Source organism: Solanum stenotomum, chromosome 7, assembly GCF_019186545.1.
Source record: "Solanum stenotomum isolate F172 chromosome 7, ASM1918654v1, whole genome shotgun sequence".
NCBI classification, from domain to species: domain Eukaryota; kingdom Viridiplantae; phylum Streptophyta; class Magnoliopsida; order Solanales; family Solanaceae; genus Solanum; species Solanum stenotomum.
In genome coordinates, this window is record NC_064288.1 from 59,617,670 (window position 1) to 59,638,091 (window position 20,422).

General features: G+C 33.1%; 2 protein-coding genes across 3 annotated transcripts; one reads left to right on the top strand and one right to left on the bottom strand.

Moving 5' to 3' along the window:
* The first annotated feature begins 11,402 nt into the window (after nucleotides 1–11,402).
* Nucleotides 11,403–16,857, top strand: LOC125870368 (probable leucine-rich repeat receptor-like protein kinase At2g33170). Of its 2 annotated transcripts, none has more exons than XM_049550782.1 (3): nucleotides 11,403–12,034; nucleotides 12,624–15,606; nucleotides 16,252–16,857. In XM_049550782.1, the coding sequence occupies exons 2-3, from the start codon at nucleotides 12,657–12,659 to the stop codon at nucleotides 16,629–16,631; spliced, it is 3,330 nt and encodes a 1,109-aa protein (XP_049406739.1). In that variant the 5' UTR covers nucleotides 11,403–12,034; nucleotides 12,624–12,656; the 3' UTR covers nucleotides 16,632–16,857. The 2 variants fall into 2 exon arrangements, with proteins under 2 accessions (XP_049406739.1, XP_049406740.1); XM_049550783.1 differs by lacking the exon at nucleotides 11,403–12,034 and having other exon boundaries at nucleotides 12,663–12,863; nucleotides 12,937–15,606.
* Nucleotides 16,858–18,284: 1,427 nt separating this feature from the next.
* Nucleotides 18,285–20,143, bottom strand: LOC125870867 (uncharacterized). Its single transcript, XM_049551418.1, has 2 exons — nucleotides 19,984–20,143; nucleotides 18,285–19,317 (listed from the first exon to the last, which is right to left on the bottom strand). Exon 2 carries the CDS (start codon nucleotides 19,289–19,291, stop codon nucleotides 18,680–18,682), a length of 612 nt encoding a protein of 203 aa, XP_049407375.1. The 5' UTR covers nucleotides 19,292–19,317; nucleotides 19,984–20,143; the 3' UTR covers nucleotides 18,285–18,679.
* Nucleotides 20,144–20,422: the final 279 nt, after the last annotated feature.

The following is a 20,422-nucleotide window of genomic DNA, read 5'->3' on the forward strand; positions in this document are numbered from 1 at the left end:
ATGGAACTTATACACACAGTTCTCTTCTCATGGTTGAATGATGATTATATTCTGAGCAGTCTTCATGTTTGATTGTTGAAGCCGAAGAATTGTTTGCTGGACGAATCTGAAACTCGAATCTGAGGGCTACTTTGTTTTCTATGTTGTGTTACATCAACTTGTTCGACGAAAAAAGCAGTGAGTTTAACATAATGACCTTATGTTGACTATAACTTGCTGGTTTTTCTTGTTCCAAGTAAGTTTTTTTTTTTGGCTTGATACTAGAGCTGAAGGACTAGTATGAAGTGTTGAGTTGGGATACAGATATTGAGTTTGTCTCTACCAGTATAATCTGTATTACTGTCCAATTCTGCTAATATGCATGAACTTTGTTAGACAATTGTAGATATTTGGTGTTTGTGTCACAGGTTGTGTGCATCTCGATTAATTCATGGAGTATCGCTACCTCCTTCCAGCACAAGTGCTGGTAACTCTGTCCTCCAAAGTTACAAATTGCTTATTGTTTATGTTTTTGCTGAAATTTGAACCTCAGCTTTGGTCGGCTGAGTTATTCAGTAACTGTGCTGGTGCGAGTCAGTATTGAGTAAAATACTCAAGTTTTTGTTGGGACAATATTTGACAATGTCCACCAATTTTTTTTTATCTTGTTTATTAGCTCATTAGTTAGGTAAGAGTAGAAGTGACAATACAAAATGTTAGTGATATTTTTCTTTTTCTTTGTTTTGTGCTTATCAGTGACTTGGATTCTATCTTTTAATAGTGGTCTTGGTTGGATTTTTCTTTAATCTTGATGGCTTTAGCATTTGCTTTAAGTCAGTTCCTGTAGATGACACTGAACTTTTGTTGTGTTGTGCATTTTATAAACCTTCTTGTTTGTGGATTATATCAATTTTTTACAGATTAGTCAAAGACGGCTGCACTGATATATATATATATTTCTGAGTGGCTGCTATTTCTCATGGTGTCACTAATGTGTGTTGTTTACTAGTTTATGGTTACATATGATGATGACAATAATGAGTGATTTTCAATGATTTACTTGCTTTGACTCATGCATAGTTTCATGGTCAGGTTGCTCGGTGTACGAAGCATTTTATATTAACGCAAGGTGTCGTACTCCAAGGGTATGTGTTGTACTTGTAGGTGGCTTGCCTTGACACAAGTATTACTAATTGATTCCACGATTTGAAGTTGTGACCTATAGGTTACACCAAAACAAGTTTACTATTGCTTCAAATTGTAATCCAACTTGTGACTCGGCCCTAACTATCGACTCCAGACCGACTTGAGAATCGACCATGACTTCGGGACCTGACTCCCAAACCCATTCCCCGACCCTAACCCTTGACGTGAGATCGACATGAGAACCGACCTTAACTTTGGACTCGACTCCCGACCCCATCCCTCGACCTGAGACTGAGAATTCGGACCCAAACTGGTCGACTTGGGACCCTACTCCAAACCCAAAGACCTGACTCTCGACCTTGACCTTTCGATCCCGAGGTCGGTTCTTAGGGTCGGGGCCAAGTCAAATCTTGGTGAATTGTACTTTGACTTTGAATGTAATGTAGATAACCATTATTCCAAACTATTTTTTTTATAAATGAATTATCAGATTAGTTCTAATATTGAATTTTAAAGTAGAATATCATTTACTCATGAAAATCTAGGTCAACATATCTACCACCCAACTCATTCTATCACCCGACCCGCTTTTACAAATATGAACAAATTGAATTATTTCCTGTTTTATGTTGACCCGCTCTCAATCCGTCCATTTGCCATCACTTAATTGGTGAATATGAATGAGAGTTTGCTAGGAATGACCAGTAAGTTTTAGTGGTTATAAATACAAAGCATATTCATAGGCCGGCTCTTATGGATATAGCCATATTAGGATATATATCTTTTCTTGGCCAATTGGCAACTTATTTGCACAACATAATTAATACACAATGCCTTTACTTTCATTTCATATGATAATTCACTAGCATGCTAGCTTTTCCATATCAAATCATGGTTCCTCTAAAATATTTACTGTTTTTATATATATATTTTGACAGATCGTGAAAATTCTGACTTCGACACTAAGAGGTTATTTGGTGTGAGGGATAAAAATAATTAGTGATGGAATAAAAAAAATTGTTTCTTGTTTGGTTGACATGTTTGTGATAACTTATCCCACCATTTATACCATAGTGATGGAATAAGTTATCCCAAAATAGCTAATCCTGGGATAACTTGTTTCTAACCAAACGACAGAATAACTCATATATATTCCATGACTAAGCTACAAGATTTTCTTGTGTGCAATGAATGAAGGGTCTATACATTTTTGGTTTCATTGAGAGAATAAGTGAGACATGTGCCCCATGTCTATAAAAGAAATATTCACACACAAGAAGTAGGGCATCACACAATCTCTGTGAAGATTTTCTTTTAGGTTTTAGTGGTGTATATATATTATTTTTTTTGTTGAACTTCCTAATTTCTAAAATTAGCATGATTGGTATGGCATAAACTATTTACACTATATAAAAACATTTTTTGATATATTTGAATTATTTACACATCTGAAAATATATTTTTTTATAAATGTCTCACTTGCTTTTAACATGTACTACTACTAAGTATTCAATATTTTTCATTGAAAAATATTCAGTTGCTAACTTGCTATTTTCACGGATATTTTAATTGAATTGGTGAGGGAAAAAATAGCAGTATTTTCATACGAAAAAATTAGAAAGCTTCGTAGTGTTTTAGTGCGAATATGTTTTCTATCATGCGTGTTTCCAGAGAGTTGATTCAAAATAACACAAATTTCTCATTGATTTGTGATGGAAAAAATATTTATTTTTAGTAATGACGTAATCATCACAAATATATTGTTTTCACATGTACAAAATATAGAAAATTAGAATTCAAATTTCACCAAAGACCAAAAGAAAAAATCCATCCCATCAACCTTAGTTATGGTGATCAGTGGCAGAGTTAGAATTTTTAACAAGGGGGTTCAAAATTTGAAGAAGTAAACACACGAACTAACCGAAGGAGGTTCGATATCTACTATATATACATACAAAAGTTTTTTTTTTTTTAACTATGTATAAGTAGTAATATTATCCATCGAATGGAGTTCGGATGAACCCCTGAATGTATGTTGGCTTCGTCCTTGTTGGTGGTTAGAACTATTCGAAACACATGTTAATGATAAGTAACACATATTCTATGAAATAATTAAAGTGTGTCTTGCTGATCCGAATATCAAAAAAATAAAATTAGGAGTTCGCAAAAATCGAAACGATTAATAAATCGAATTGAAGGAAATGTTATTGATTTATTGTTATTTACTTATTGGGTTAACAGATTTTTAATGGTTTTACAAAAGAAAATTTTCAATTTGGTTTGATTTTTCAATATTGGGTTTATCGATAATCCATTAAGACGGCAATAATTTACTCCTTACCTCTACATAAATATTAAATATTAAAATCAGTACCTTATTGGTTACTATCTTTGTACTTTAGCCTTCAATTCACTTTATTGCCCTAGTTCTTTTATTTGTGTTGCACTTGTATAGTTCTTTTCATGTTTGTTGCTACTATTTTTATTTTATGAGCATTATTCAAAGTTACATCATTGTCCAGCCGTGCGAAATTGTTAGAGAAGTCATATATTTATTGTATGAACATCTTCTTATTGGTTAAACCAAAAATCGAACCGTAAAGGACAAAAGTCGATAAACCGATAAAAAAATATCTTATTGATTTAATATATTCAAAAATTGATAATTAATAATATATCAAATCGAATCGAACCGACCAATCCACTACTCCCATAAGTTATCTCACCCATTTGTTTGAAAAGAAATGTGATGGAGGGTAGGCCCTATTTGGCCCAATAATAATACACTTAATCTAACTTCAATTGTGTGGTAGCTACGTTTGTTGGCTAGTGGAATTTGTCTTTCAAGAATCAATGAGAAATTAATAGAATTTTTCAATAATTTAGAACATTGTTTCATCTTTGGTCCAAAATGGGCCTAAATTGTAAGACACTCACACATCATTCCATCAATAATTAAGGTTGTCGCTATATGAATAAGCAAAAAATTAACTCTAGCAATTATGATATCTCAAAAAATCTCTTAAACTAATTATCATTAAATCATAATGAATATTAGTGTTATATGAAATTACACCCCACATTTCACGACACTTGTCTAATTCTGTAGTTTATTTTTCATGTATGATTTGTCGGCTATTCCCCTGTCCCTTTTTACTTGTTATTTTTGACAAATCAAGAAAAGACAATATTATTTACCTATTATACCCTCAATTTATTTAGAGAATTAATGTTTTTGAAAAAAGGTAAAACCTCTAAGTAAATTGATTTTGGAATTCTATCAATTAATAGGGGTAAAATGATAAACTCACTATGTCAGTTTTTATTTTTTTTAATAGTTGTGTCAAGTAAAAAATAAATCAGTAGAGCAGAGTTTTACCATATACATATTAAAAAAATAGTGATCACGGATTTGCTTGTCATAAAAAAAAAGTTTGGTAATGCCTTAAATGCTTCACCTTTGAAATAATCAACCAAAAACCATAAATACGAACTCATTCAATGTTGAAATAAATGCCATATAAAACCGTTATGACCCTTTATTTAGAAAAATAAATGCTTTTTTTTTTCTATTTTCTTAAAAAAAAGAAGAAGAAGGGAAATAGTCAATTTTTTACTGTAACATTATCCAAAGGCACGCAATTTTATCGTTTGTTATATTTTCAATTCATTCATATTAGCAAATCGTATCATATTTACTTTCGTCATTAACAAAATTTTAACATTAGCAAATCCTTTAATATTTAGCTTTGCCATTAACGAAATTTCAGCATTAACAAATTGTCTTATATTTGCCCTTGTTATTACTGGAATTTTTAACCTTATCGTTAGCAAATCGTATCATATTTACTTTTGTCATTAACAAAATTTCAACAACGTTGTTTGTTTCACTATCTTTTAGGTGCTATAACAAATGTTGTTACAAAAAATATAGTGTATAACCTAATATAAGAGATGATCTGACTATACATCCTAAAGAACTACTGGTGTATTTTTTACTACCAACTTTTCGCAAATGACTAATTTTATAACTTATCTACGTCATGAAAGTATCCAAAACATTTTCTCTCTGCAAAATAAATAAATAAAATGATTACATGGTTTTAAAACTTAAATTTTTTCATTAAATTCATAAATATTTTATAGTGGAGGGACCAAAATATATGTTTAGTCTAACATTTACGATTTGCTCATAAATAAGGGACCATAAGTGTAATTATACCTCCTAATAAGTAATAATTATGATTACTAATAAGAAATATTAGACAAAATCATCACAAACACATAAAAAAAAATTAAAAAATTATAAAGATCAGAAGCATATGATTGAGAAGATATTTTTGTTTAATTATTTTGGTCGGTTAACCCTAACATGCATAGCACATGGAACAAAAATGATACTTGTTGATTAAATAAAAATAATTATTTGTGCACGGAAAATTTTATAAATATAATTTTAAAATTTTAGTGCATCTAATTCATTTCATCCTTTAGATTTTTTATTTCTTATAATTGTTGGTAGGAAACGTCGGAGAATTAAGACATATTACCTTTATCGATTGTGAAATTGATCGAATATATCGTAGATACACGAGAGATCTTTATAAAAAGCAGGCAAAAATTAAACGATTTCAAATATTAATCATTTGATAAACTAAATGTCTTTAATCTTCCTCTCTCTTTTTTTAAACATTTTGGAAAAATAAAAAATTATTTTTGCCTTTTCAATGGTATGCTTACGATTTCAATCAATGGAATATTAATCAATATGTTTAAATGAGAGATAAATGGTCGTCTAGACAAAAACAGATCGAAAAGTTAAATTTAATGGGTTCAACTTTTAAGATATTCGATAATAAACTCATTATATCATTAAAACTACGAGTTTGAATTTTGTATGAAATGACAAAAAATGATATACTCCCCATGTTCAACAATAGTAGTCCACTATTATTTTGGAATGTTCAACAATACTTGTCCACTTTATGAAATCAATACTCCCTTCGTCCCATTTTATATGTCACATTTTTATTTTGCACTTGCATTAAGAAATGATGTAACTTTACCCTTCTACCCTTATTTAATTTTTTTGGAACTCAAGTTTTCTATCAATGAATTAATTTACTCAATGAACATGAAATTATTTACTTAACTTTTCTAAGTTGGTCAAATGTATGTTTTCAATGCTAATAACTCACAGGGATAAAAAGGGGAACAATATGCTAATTTATGCATTAATTTTATGAAATGACAAGTATTATGGATCAACTATTTATAGAAAGGAATGACATATAAAATGAGATGGAGGGAATAGATAATTACATTTCGTTCCTAATTTACTCTTATTGTTAATTATAGTCATTCTCTACTATATTTTTCAAAATATTGTATTTAATATATTCAACGAATCATATAGTATAATTACTGTTATATTTATAGTTTCTTAAGGGAAGTATTATTGGAGAGAAGAAGTAATATAAAGGTAAATTATCAATTCATATCTTCAAAGATTTTGCACTTTTCTCAAGAAAAAGTTTTATGTCTTGTTTCGATTAATCTAGACTATATAAAATTTTCTAATAATTTACATAAAGTTACTTTTCTTAGCTTTTGCTTCCAAAGCCAATTTTTTTCTTCTTAAGCCTTTATAAGCAAGCACGTGCCTTTTGTTATAATAAGAACTTAATGGGAAAGGTTTAAATTTGGTATATGAAGGATTTTCTTATTAATTTTGTTATTTTATTTTAGAAAATAAGTGATTTTCTTACTTATTTTCCAGTGTTAGATAAGTATGCAGAAAAATTAAAAATATCCAATATCCCAAGAATATTTATATGTAATTATAAAAAATGAGGGTGGGGCGTCGTGGGGATAGTCAAGTGACGATAATGGGTAGTGGGTGTTCGATTGTTGGGGGTGGAGAAGAGACAAGGTACTAGAATCGATTCATGAAACTTGTTTTACCTGCTCCCTTTACTGAAGTAATTTTCCTGAATTTCAAGAAAATTATTATTTAGCAAAAGATTTTGACCTATCAAATGTTAAAAATAAAAAATAAATCTTCTATATCAGACACACCTTAGGGTTTTGTCTATCGTTCGAAATAAGTCTCAGGTTAACCTCTATTATAAGTGGAATATTAGTAGCTTAGTCGATTGGTTACCCAAGGTCTGAGGATTCAATTTCCCATTTTGTAATCTTCATCTCCTACCACAATTTTAAAAAAAATAATATATAATTAAAAACACAATTAAAATTAAGTGTGGGTATTGGGCCTTTTTGGGTCTTGTCTAGAGGGGTTTGGGTCGTTTCAAAAGAAAAGTGGACAGGCCCAATAAAAACAAGATCAACAATCGACAGAATGTAGATCAAATTAGAGTACTAATTATTTCTTTTATTTACATGAACGTTTCGAGTTCAAACTTTGAGTATAAAAAAATTCTTGGTATGGAGTGCTAGAGCGGTTCCCCCTGATGGGGGCCTCTATTAGTTGAGCTCCTTGATAATCTTTTGTACTATAAATATAGATCAATAAAGAAATTTTTTCTTCGTTCATTTGTTCAGTATTTCAAACACATATTTTTACTTTTACTTGTCACTTTTAACATATCAACAAAAGACAAAATTTTTTTCTTATTTTACCTCAACATTAACTACTTATTTTTCAAAACCTAAGACTATACACCAATTAATATGAGTATGACAGTAAAATACCATATTAATCATTTTTCTTACTGGATATACAAAGTTCAAAGTGAACAAATAAAAATGAACAAAAGAATAATTATTTCGATCCTCTCCGCGTTAATGATGCATTTGTCGAGGAGTTTAGGTACATTAAATATATTAATTGATGAACTAATTTAATTAGTTAATTAGTTAATAATGTACTAATTAATTTGGGTTTATATTGACCTTCAGCGTTGACCACGCTGTCAACTTTGGCCAGCTCGATACCCGCTGAATACAAATTTAATTTAATTGCTCTTATTGACATTTTTACCCTTGTTTAATTAATAATATAATTAAATTTCCAAGGATAAAAGAGTAATTATTGATAATTTTGAATAAATTAGGCATTTGTTTATATGTCGTACAACATAATAACGTACGATACAAGATTCAAAAAGAGGAGTGGGGGTGGGGTCAATTAGTTTTGAATATTTTTGAGATATAAAATTGAATTATTTCATTTTTCCAAGAATTACAAATAATTTAGGTAGGCTACATCTTGCCATGGCTATGATGACAAAGTTTTAAAAATTTACATATGACATCTTAATTTAAGATAAAAAGTTTTACGTTGATAAAATTATATGCAAGATACTGGGTATATAAGTAAACATGTTCTACATTATAGTGATGCGTTTTAAAGTCGTGAGGTTCTAGGCTTAGAGAGGGTAATGTCACTAGCAGGGTTGGATCATTACATACAGTATTAGAGCCACTCTTGACTTTGTGTCAATCTTGTCGATGTGGACCAAAGTTCAACTCAATTTACGTAAGTTTGGATAAGGCGGAGGTGCAAATCTCAATATTGAGTCTAGGCAAGTCTCATGTGATGGGGCAAATCTCAGCAAAAACACTAAGTCCATAAAAGGGGTATATGTAACACCCCAAATTAAGATAAAAATAATCTCACATCGGCAAACTATTTTAGAGATATTTGATATATAAATAAGCAAACATTACATTCGAATGACACATTTTAAAGTCATGCTAAATTTAAATCAAGAACGTACAACATCACTAACAGAATTTTCTTTTAACATAATATACCGATCAATTTCTTTTATCATGATATAACATGATAAATAAACATCCACATACACGTCAAGAACTAAAGATTAAAAGAATTTTATTCATTCTATTATAAATCACGATCATTAAACTTTACCAATCATTTTTAAATACATGGAGGGAGACAAGTACATCAAATATACACAATTATTAAGGTCAAAAGACCAAGACAAGTGTAATTTATTTATTGGTGTGATTGAGTTTGAAAGTTTTGAGTGGAAAAAAGAGCCAAACCCCAAGAAGAGTAAAAAAAGAAAATCAACATAGGGATAGATGCAAACACTCACAAAAATAAAAAGTCTACTCATGATATGACACCTCCATCAAAATATTCTTTTTGTTTTTATATTTTTCTTCCACACCATTATCATTTCCACATACTATCTGAAATTTAGTTCCACATAATATTAGTTTCTTACTATCATTTTAAAGTCTCGATTAATTTAAATTTATATCGTATACAACATTTCTGAGGTTATTTTATATTTTTGGGACCTACACTCAATTTTTTTAATCAACAATAAGGAAATTATATCTATCTCATTGTAGCTCTTTGTAATTATTGCAATAAAAAATTACTTATTTCTAATGTATGATAATAAAAGTTAATTGTTTTTGGTAAAAATATTATTTTCTTTATCTAACAATACTTGTCTACTATTGACTGTTCACACTTCTTAAGAAACTGTAAATAAAAGGGTATTTTACTAATATCACTCTTTAAATCTAATAAATACAATGTCTTTAAAAATATAATAGGGAAATTACTATAATTAATGATAAGGATAAATTAGGAAGTAAGTGTAAAATTATTCATTAATTTCATAAAGTGAATAAGTATTGTTGAACATCCTAAAATAATGTATTGGACAACTATTGTTGAACGGAGAGAGTACTTAGCTTAGAGTAGTATAATGAAGAATCATTTTTCTCCATTTTTTTTTCCAAAGTTTATGAAGGAAAATTTTCCATTTATTTTGATATTTTAAAATTTTAAAACCAAATGACCACTAATAGAATTATACTCTATAGTTTAATGCATTTGATTGTCCACCAAAAATGGAATCCTACCAATTTTTTCAAGGATCAAATAATTAATACCAAAGACTATCACCATATAGGTTTGTGTGAAATCATTGATTTAGACATAAAGTAAGTGCTTAAGAGGCTATCAACTTCATTACTCATGGTTCCATTGGTCCACATTATTTTGAGTTTGGTAGGCCCTACCTTATATTTGGTTGCAAAATGGGTCCCACTTGAAATTGGTGTTAGAACCAAAAAGGAAACAAAATAGACAAAAATGTTTAGATTTGAGTTGAGTGTTTTTTTCTTTAATAAGATGATGATATTATATTATTAATAACTAGATAAATACATTATAATACATAGTCTATATGAGTTTCATTTAGGAGACCTTTAATTATGAAAATTATTTGTATTATATCTATTGTTTAACTGAATAAGCAAATATGGAAGGAACTGAATAAATGAAAACAAGAATGTTGCATTCTTTAAAGCTATGTTTATCTACGAATGTATCAATCGGTCCCTCAACAACCTACCATCAAGAATATCGTTGTAGTAGTAATTTTTAGAACTATGTATAGTAGTTATATAGTTTAGAATACTATCCAATTCGATCATGACATGAATTATTTAAGTCCTTGCAATAATATCGACAACTCTACTTGAGTATGGTATACATGCTTCTTGCTCATGTAAAATTTCAAAAGTCGATTTCCCTTCTAGTTATGAGTCAAGTTATACACTAACATAACACCATCATGAAATGTGATAAAATGTAGGAAAAAATGACAAATATACCCCCGAATTATCGTAAATGGTATGCAGATTTCCTCCATCATATTTTTGGGACATTGGTGCCCCTGCCGTCCAAAAACTAGAGCATATATGCCCCTCACTCTAACAGAAGACTAAATAGGGACACATGGCGCAATCTTATCCGTCGATCCGATATTTAATAAAAGTCGGCTCAGTGGATAAGATTATGACACGTGTATGTCCGTTAGTATAAAGGGTATATATGCTCTAGTTTTTTGACGTCAGAGGCACTAATGTCCAAAAGTATGACGGAGGGTATCTGCATATCATTTACGATAGTTTGAGGTATATTTATCCTTTTTTCCTCAATCACCTTTAATCAGGAGTCTCGTACTCAAGTTTCATGAATGGGTGGGTGGGGGGGGGGGGGGGCTGACTGGCATAGTGAATCCAAAACAAAAGGATAAAAATGAAGTACACAGAAAATGATACCATTGCAAAGCATCACATCTGACTTCATTTTCACTACACACAATTTTCAGTGCCAAAAGAAACCCCAAAAAACAATTTAAAACAAAAACCCCAAAACCTGTCCTAATCTCAGAATTCCACAATAAATAATTTATTTGCATTTATTAACTTGTAATGCCTAAAAAGTTCACAAAATTTTGTACTTTTTCAAGCACTCAAAAAGGCTAACTTTATGATATAGAGAAGCCAAAAGAGATTAGGACTTTTGAGATAGAGTGAAATTAAAGAATCAAGATTATATATAAATTATAAGAAAATACATCAAGATATTGAAGTCCTCCTCATCATCATATATATTGAAGAAAATTAAAGCTTAGTGAAAGCATGCTTTGTCTGCCATTAAAGCTTCAATGAGGAACTCATATCCATCCTTTCCATTTACCTAAAAAGATCCTTCACTATCATTGCCATTTGGAAAAGAAAATAGGCTTTTGTGTTATATTTTCTTGAATAAAATAAAGGGTTTTCTTGATTCAGTGTATTTGAGTTTTTCCATTTCCTTTTTTTTTGGCTTGTCCTGAAATAAAGGTTGAATCTTTCTCATTTTTATCCAACCCCTTTTCAAAATCTTGCATGTATATAGGAAGATCCCCACCATTATTGGAAAAATGTTGGAGGTTCTTGGTTTTAGATATAGTATAATCTTTGATTTTATCTTTTCCTCAATTCATGAGTTTTATGGTCTTTGCTCTGTCATCATCTAAAGGAATTACTTGAGAGTTCTTTGCTTTTTCTGGGTTTTTGGTGGAATTCAGCTCTTTTTTGACAAGGTGATGGACTCAATAGCCTAGAGGTATGCTAAAGCTTAGATCTTTAATGAGTTTCTTATTTATTCCTGAATTATTCCTTTTATTTAGTTGAGTTTCTGGGCATTTCTGAGTTGATTGGATTCTTTGAAGTTAGTTGATTAATTGCTATGCATAGAACTTTTTCTGGTTTGTCTAGTTTATCTAGTTAGTATTGTCTCTTCTTGATGATTGACCTTAAGGGTGTGGAGGGTAGGACTTGGATTAGGGTAGTAGGTGGCAATGCGTTGTCTTGTTGTCCGTTCATATTAGTAGTCATACTATTGCTCATTCTGTTACTATCTATTGATTCCTTATACCTCGATTGTGTACTGTTTTGTTGTAGTTTCTGTTCTGCTATTCTCTATTGTTTTGCTATTATCTGTTGATTATTGTACTTCCGTTACTTCATTTTCTGGACTGTTTTTTCTTGAGCCAAGGGGCTACCGGAAACAACCTCCCTACCTCTGAGATAGGGGTAAGGTTTGCGTACACTATAGTCTATACCCTCCCGAGTCCCCACTTTGTGTGACTACACTGGTTATGTTGTTGTTGTTGTTGTATTTTATAAGTATTGACACATAGTTGGATTAACAGGTCAAACTGAGACTGTCTTATTGGAAGTTTGTTATGATGTCTGGAGATTTTGAATCAAGAAGTGGTTTGGTTCTTCTAATTTGGATAAGTGCTTTGGTGGCTGCTGTACTATTGCTGGTTTCTCCTGCCAAAGGATTGAATCAGGAAGGAATGTACCTTCTTGAATTGAAGAAGAATTTCCAGGATTCGTTTAACCATTTGGGGAATTGGAATCCAAATGATGAAACTCCTTGTGGCTGGGTAGGTGTGAATTGCACTTCTGATTATAATCCAGTTGTGCAATCTCTTTATCTGAGCTATATGAATCTTTCAGGCACGTTGAGTTCTAGCATTGGTGGTCTTGAATATTTAGCTTATCTTGACCTGTCTTACAATCAATTCACCGGGAACATTCCCAAAGAGATTGGAAATTGCTCAAAATTGCAGTCTCTCCAGCTCCATTTTAATACTTTTTATGGTCCGATTCCTGCTGAACTGTATAACCTGTCTAATTTGAAGGATGTGAACATGAGCAGCAACATGATCTCTGGTCCTATTGCTGAGGAGTTTGGGAAACTCTCGTCTCTAGTTACTTTCGTTGCATACACCAATAATCTTACCGGTCCAGTGCCTCGATCTATTGGAAGTTTGAAAAATTTGACAATATTTCGAGTGGGGCAGAATGCACTTTCTGGAAGTTTACCTGCAGAGATAGGTGGTTGTGAGAGCTTGGAATCTCTTGGTCTAACACAGAATTGCCTGGAAGGAAACATACCAAAAGAACTTGGCATGCTTAGTAAGTTGAAAGAGCTTGTGCTTTGGGGAAATCAGTTCTCTGGTTATATTCCAAAGGAACTTGGAAATTTAACACAAATTCAATTGCTTGCTTTATATCAGAATAACCTGATTGGAGATATTCCAGCTGAAATAGGTAAACTCAAAACTTTGACAAAGTTATACCTATACCGGAATGGATTAAATGGTAGCATTCCAAGGGAGATTGGGAATCTTTCTATGGCAACAGAAATTGATTTCTCAGAAAACTTTCTGAAAGGAGAAATTCCAGTTGAGTTTGGCCAAATAAAAAGTCTGAAATTGTTGTTTCTTTTCCAGAATCAGCTCGAAGGCGTTATACCAGATGAACTTACTACTCTGAAGAACTTGATTAGTCTTGATTTGTCAATTAATCACCTAACAGGTCCTATTCCATTTGGTTTTCAGTATCAAAAGGAATTGATTCAGTTACAGCTTTTTGAGAATTCTTTAACTGGTACTATTCCTCAACGTCTTGGCATTTATAGTCGACTTTGGGTGCTTGATTTAAATAACAATCAACTCACAGGAAGAATTCCTCCATTCGTTTGTCAGAATTCCAATTTGATTTTGCTGAATCTTGCATCAAATAAATTGCATGGATATATTCCATCTGGTGTTCTTAAATGTGATTCATTGGTGCAACTTCGTCTGAATGATAACAGGCTAACAGGGACATTTCCTTCTGAGTTGTGCAAATTGATAAACCTGTCTGCTGTTGAACTGGGGCAGAACAAGTTCACTGGTCCAATACCTCCTGATATTGGATATTGCCAGAAGTTGCAGAGGCTTGATTTCTCAGGCAATAGTTTCAACCAGTTGCCAAGGGAGATAGGAAATCTTACCAGGCTTGTGACATTCAATGTCTCAGCAAATTCGCTCACTGGACCGATACCTCCAGAAATTCGGAACTGCAAGGCACTACAAAGACTGGATCTCAGCAAGAACAGATTTACTGATGTTATACCTGATGACATTGGTAGCTTGTCGCAGCTAGAACGTCTTTTGCTTTCAGAGAATAAGTTATCTGGAAAGATACCAGCAGCATTGGGGAGCCTCTCTCATTTGACTGAGCTGCAGATGGGCAGTAATCTATTGTCAGGTGAAATACCATCAGAGTTGGGTAATCTTAGTGGCTTACAAATTGCAATGGATCTTAGCAACAACAAGCTCTCTGGCAGTATACCACCCAACCTTGGTAATCTTATCCTATTAGAGTACCTATATCTCAACAACAATCATTTGAGTGGTGAAATACCAAGCACATTTGGAAACCTGACAAGTCTCTTGGGCATTGACTTCTCATACAATGACCTGACTGGACCACTGCCGGATATACCACTCTTTCGGAACATGGATATCAGCAGCTTCATTGGAAACAAAGGTCTTTGCGGTGGGCCTCTAGGGGAATGTAATGCATCTCCAGCTTATGATGCCAATAATCCTCCTAGAGTCGAGAGTGCAGATTTTCCTCGAGCAAAGATTATTACTGCAGTTGCTGGTGTAATTGGTGGAGTTTCTCTTGTTTTGATTGTGGTAGTTTTGTACTATATGAAGCAGCATCCAGTTGAGATGGTTGCAACCCAGGATAAAGACATGGCATCTTCAGATCCAGACATTTATTTCCGTCCCAAAGAGGGGTTCACTTTCCAGGACTTGGTTGAGGCTACAAACAATTTTCAAGATTGTTATGTTCTTGGAAGAGGAGCCGTCGGAACAGTTTACAAAGCAGTCATGCAGTCTGGACAAACGATTGCAGTCAAGAAGCTTGCTTCTAACAGAGAGGGTAATAACATCGACAATAGCTTCCGTGCAGAGATCTTAACTCTAGGAAAGATTAGGCATCGTAACATCGTAAAGCTATATGGCTTTTGCTATCATCAGGGTTCTAATTTACTTCTCTATGAGTATATGGCCAGAGGTAGCTTGGGTGAACTGCTTCACAGTACATCTTGTAGATTGGATTGGCCAACTCGCTTTATGGTGGCTGTTGGAGCTGCTCAAGGACTTTCTTACTTACATCATGATTGCAAACCCCGGATCATCCACCGTGATATAAAGTCCAATAATATTCTGATTGATGAGAAGTTTGAAGCTCATGTTGGTGATTTTGGTTTGGCAAAAGTTGTTGATATGCCTCAATCTAAGTCGATGTCTGCAGTTGCTGGCTCATATGGCTACATAGCCCCTGGTATGTCTCTCTGTTTTCTCCCGGACAACTTCTTATGTTCCCTTGTTATCTATAGAAATATGTCGAGAAATGTATTGCCATTTGATCCTTATTCCCACATATTTATCTGTATCTTCACTCTGAAAGTGTTACCTTTTTTTGTTGATATGAATAGGATTTTCTTGTTGAGATTAGATGGTTAGAATTGTATGCAATGTCTATTTCTTCGATTATCTGAAGACAACAATGAAATGCTTTTAACTTTTATCTGTGTATACTTCTCATTTTATATGTGTTCTATGCCAGGAGAAGCCATACAAACTGCTCTATGTATCTTAGGCAAACTTTGGGGACTCTTCCTGATACATATGGAGCATTCTTGTTCCCACATATTTATGTTCAGTTTAGCTATTCGACCATGTGTTGTTCACTTTGAAAGTCTAATTCTTCTCTTTGTGATATGAAATGCATATCTTGTTGAAGTTTGATAGTTAAAATTGTTTACGAACAAGTTAATTTCTTTGATGAAATGACAGAATACAAGAAAAAATGCTTTTAACTTTTCTCTGTCTATGTAGCTTTTAATATCCCTCTCGTAATTTTCATTCTGTGTTATAAAACCATTTTTTCCTTTTCAATTGATGTTTTCTACCTTCTCTGTTGCAGAATATGCTTACACCATGAAAGTTACGGAAAAATGTGATATCTATAGTTATGGGGTAGTCCTTTTGGAGTTGCTAACTGGAAAAGCACCCGTACAGCCCCTAGAACAAGGCGGTGATCTTGTCTCATGGGTGAAGCATTATGTTAGGAACCATTCATTGACACCAGGGGTACTCGATAGCCGATTGGATTTGGAAGATGTAATTACTGTTAGTCATATGCTTACAGTTCTTAAAATTGCTCTAATGTGCACTAGCATGTCCCCTTATGATCGTCCTTCAATGCGCGAGGTTGTTCTGATGCTGATTGAGTCTGATGAGCAAGAAGGGAACTTTCTTTCATCTCCAGTTTATGATCCCCCTCTGAAAGATAATTCCTTCTAGATGCATGTAAGAAGCACATCTCAATTAACTTTGATAATTTTTTAGTACTAATTCTCCTTGTATTTTTTTTCTTAATGGCTAAATTATAGATATTCCCATGTATATTTCTCATAGTGAAAATTTCATCAATCACTTTCTAGAACTAGTTTGGAGGTGATTGATGTTATTTCAATAGTTCTCCATCTGATGGTTATGGAAAATAATATGCTTTATGCTTTTCTCACTATATATTGAGGGCTACCTAGATGCATCTTCTATAATTACATACTAGTTTCGGTATCTTATTATCTTGTTGCTGTTTCTGTTTGTTGCTATTGCCTCTTTTTCACTGATTATTCAGCCGAGGGTCTTACGAAACAACCTCTCTACCTTCTCAAAGGTAGGGGTAAGGTCCGCGTATGCTCTACCCTCCCCAAACTTGTGGGATTACACTAGGTCCGTAGTAGCAGTTGTTATAAAGTACTGTGCATATTATCACTGATAAGTACTTAATATCTTTTGTCTCTATTTCTGAACTTTTTGGTTTAACCATCTGGTATTCGAAGTCCATTGGTCCCGATTGATCGAGACTTGTGTCGGGCAGGACCACATATATCTGGTTGAATTTTAGTGATGCTTGAGTTATTTCTAGTTAATTTGCTTCTGCTGGAGGAGTCTTTAAACTTACAGAGACTAATTCTGAGTCACAAAGGACTGTCATGTTGTTGGAAGGGACAGTTAACCCTTAAATCTTAAATCATCTTTGAGCACTGCCCTGTGGTTCATATTTAATTGTCCGCTTCTGGCCTAGGTCCACACGGATTTGTCTTTCGGGCTACGTCACATCGAGCCCCAAAAGTGTGCGAACCATGTGGACTAGTGTTATGCCTTACAAAGTTCTTCACTTTTTTCTCCCTTTCTGATGTGGGATTACCTAAGGTATCATGTGCTGCACCCCTTCTTCAAAAGCTCTCCAGCCTAAAAGCCTGTCAGCCATCCTTGTGACCCGCCCTTGTTGGCCCGCACTCCATCATGGGCGTCACACCAATTCAAGCACCCAAAGATGTGACAAAAAGACATTCAATGAAGTGGATGAAATTCACAGGAGATTACTGTTGAAATCGAGTAGACACAAAAAACTGTTAGGTGATCTCTTCCTATCTACCTGAGCATTAGTGGATAGAGTTACTCGATACTTGTGTTAGTGGGAACTAGCCTAAATAACACTGAGTGAAAAAAAAAGATAAGGTTAGGCCGTAGCCTAAAATGTTGCCTTTCTAGATGTGTTACCCCAAAGGCTTGAGGTTTCCTACATGTATCTGATATTTACAATTTGCTTTGAGAGTTGGTTGCAAATTCTAAGTTGCTCGGACCTTTCAAAAATATTGTTTCACTCGTATTGGATCCTCCAAAAATGCATAGCTTTTCGAAGATCCGATACACACCAGACGGAACTTTTGAAGAGTCTGAGCAACATAACTTATTTATTTTCTATAAATCACCATTTTCGTGTAAATGCAGTTAGGTTTCTTTGACCTTACACATAAAAAGTACCTCTCCAAGCTTTTGAAATAACTAAATAAAATACTATATATGTATGAAAAAGAAACATAAATAGACAATAGTATAAACAGAATTTTTAGAAATTTATCTGTTTATACAGTGTAGAATAAATTCAAATAGTAATTCTAGTACTTATAAAACTATTACTTCCTCCGTTTTGAAAAAGAATGACTGGATTCAGAGTACGAAAGTCAAACAACCAAAGTTTCACCGTGATTACTGATATCGATCCCATACTCGAGATAAAATTTACATAGTTAGAAACTTACACAAAATCTTGATTCATACATTGCCTATTTCTCCCAACTTATTAGTACAAGTCCTTAGTTTTTCTCTCTTTTGCTACTAGGGAACAAAGGCCATGAAAATTTATTCAACAAAACTGGAAAAAACAACACTTCATAGTTGAAATAAAAGAACTACTGCAACAATAATAATAATATTGCAGAGGTCTTAACAGATAAACTTTAATCAGCAATTAATATTAATGAACAATCTACTTATAATTAAGTGCTTCTCTGAAGCATTTCTTGATACCTCTTGAAAGATTCAAGCTTTTGTAATCTCATCCTTTTGTGAAACTTCTTGATGAACAAGTCTGCAACGTTATCGATCTCGTCTTCAAGAACAAAGTTCTCTCCTTCTTCCTCTTTGAAATTCCTTACCATGTCTATAGCTGATGCATTTGGATCACCTAAGTACTCGTCCTCTTCATCGAACAATGAATGTGTTAAATCCGGATACTTATCATTATCATAATCATAATTTTCCCCATTGCTTAATAGTAGTATCTCTTCGTTGGCCTCGTTATGCTGATAGTGTAAAAAATCTTCACCGACTTCAGGGGCGTGGTTGTAGAGTACAATGGCCTTATTGTTTTCGTCTTCGTGATCTTGATCTTGATCTTTATGGCCTAATAGTGAATGGATCTTGTGAGAAATGGCCTTAGTTCCTAGGCCAGATATAGAGAGTTTCTTGGATTTGAGCAATGATAAGACCATTAACTTAGCTTTTATGGCCTCAGTTTTGCTTTTGATGGCTGTTGATTTTGATTTGGCTATTGTGGATAGTACTGACATGACATGTTTTAGGAATTTAATTGCTGAGTTGTTCTTCATGACTACTCTCAAACACCAGAAATGATCTGAAAAATTATCAAATATAACACAAGTTTAAGTCAAGATATAAACAAGTGTATGAAATTTTAGGTACTCATATTGACATGAAAAACTCTAGTTTGTGGAATAAGAGAATCTTGTATATGTCGGTGCACAAAGCATTCTGCATTAGCAGGGTTCTTGGAAAGATCTTATATATGTCGGTGCACAAAGCATCCCGCATTAGTAGGTTCTGGAAAAGATCTTATATATGTTGGTGCACAAAGCATCTCGCATTAGCAGGGTTCTAGGAAAGATCTTATATATGTCGGTGCACAAAGCATCCCGCGTTAGCAGGGTTCTAGGAAGAATCTTGTATATGTCCATTTTGTGGAGTTATAGGAGGCCATTTTATCAACTAGGGAGGGGTCAAGTTTGGGAGAAAGGGACATTAATTCTTGGAGCTTAACTAAAAGAAAAACAAGAATTAGTGACAAAAAAACTTATGTAGCTAAACAACAAAAATTCGTTACTGATTCTATTTAACAACAGATTTCCAAAAAATCTTGTTAGCTACGAGCTATTTAGCGATAGATATCCTCATACAAACATGTGACGAAGTAATAGACAACACAAAGATTTTACAAACTATTCAAAAGTATAAAATGTACTACATACATAGAATAAGAAGAGTTATTATTCACAAATCTTACCTTAAAGAAATTGTTCAACACCAACCCAAGAACAAACTTCTTTTGCCAAAATTACAAGTGACCTCACTTAGATTTGGTTTAAACAGCCAAAATCTTCTTTACTTTTCTTCACAACTTTTCTTTTCTAGCTCCTTGTGTCACACATCCAAAAGTATTTCTATAGGACACTATATGATTTCTTCCAACTTCAATATATAAAGCTAACTTTGATATTCCTAGGGAAGTGCACATCCATCAACTTTCTCCCCACCTTACACTTTTTAAAAACAAAAAAAATTGTGTAAAATACACGCCTAAACTATCGTGTTTTTGTGAGTTTCATACATATTCATAGGTTTCTTTGCCTACCTACACTATATTCCCTTTGTATTTAAATACATATCGATGCTGAGTTGGCCAAATATTTGTTCCCAGTCGACAACATGTGCTTGTAGGCCAG

Bases quoted from the DNA above. Each gene is read 5' to 3' on its own strand.
- LOC125870368 (XM_049550782.1), top strand. From the start codon at position 12,657: ATGATGTCTGGAGATTTTGAATCAAGAAGTGGTTTGGTTCTTCTAATT. The intron at 15,607-16,251 runs GTATGTCTCTCT...TCTCTGTTGCAG, and splicing joins ATATGGCTACATAGCCCCTG to AATATGCTTACACCATGAAA.
- LOC125870867 (XM_049551418.1), bottom strand. From the start codon at position 19,291: ATGAAGAACAACTCAGCAATTAAATTCCTAAAACATGTCATGTCAGTA.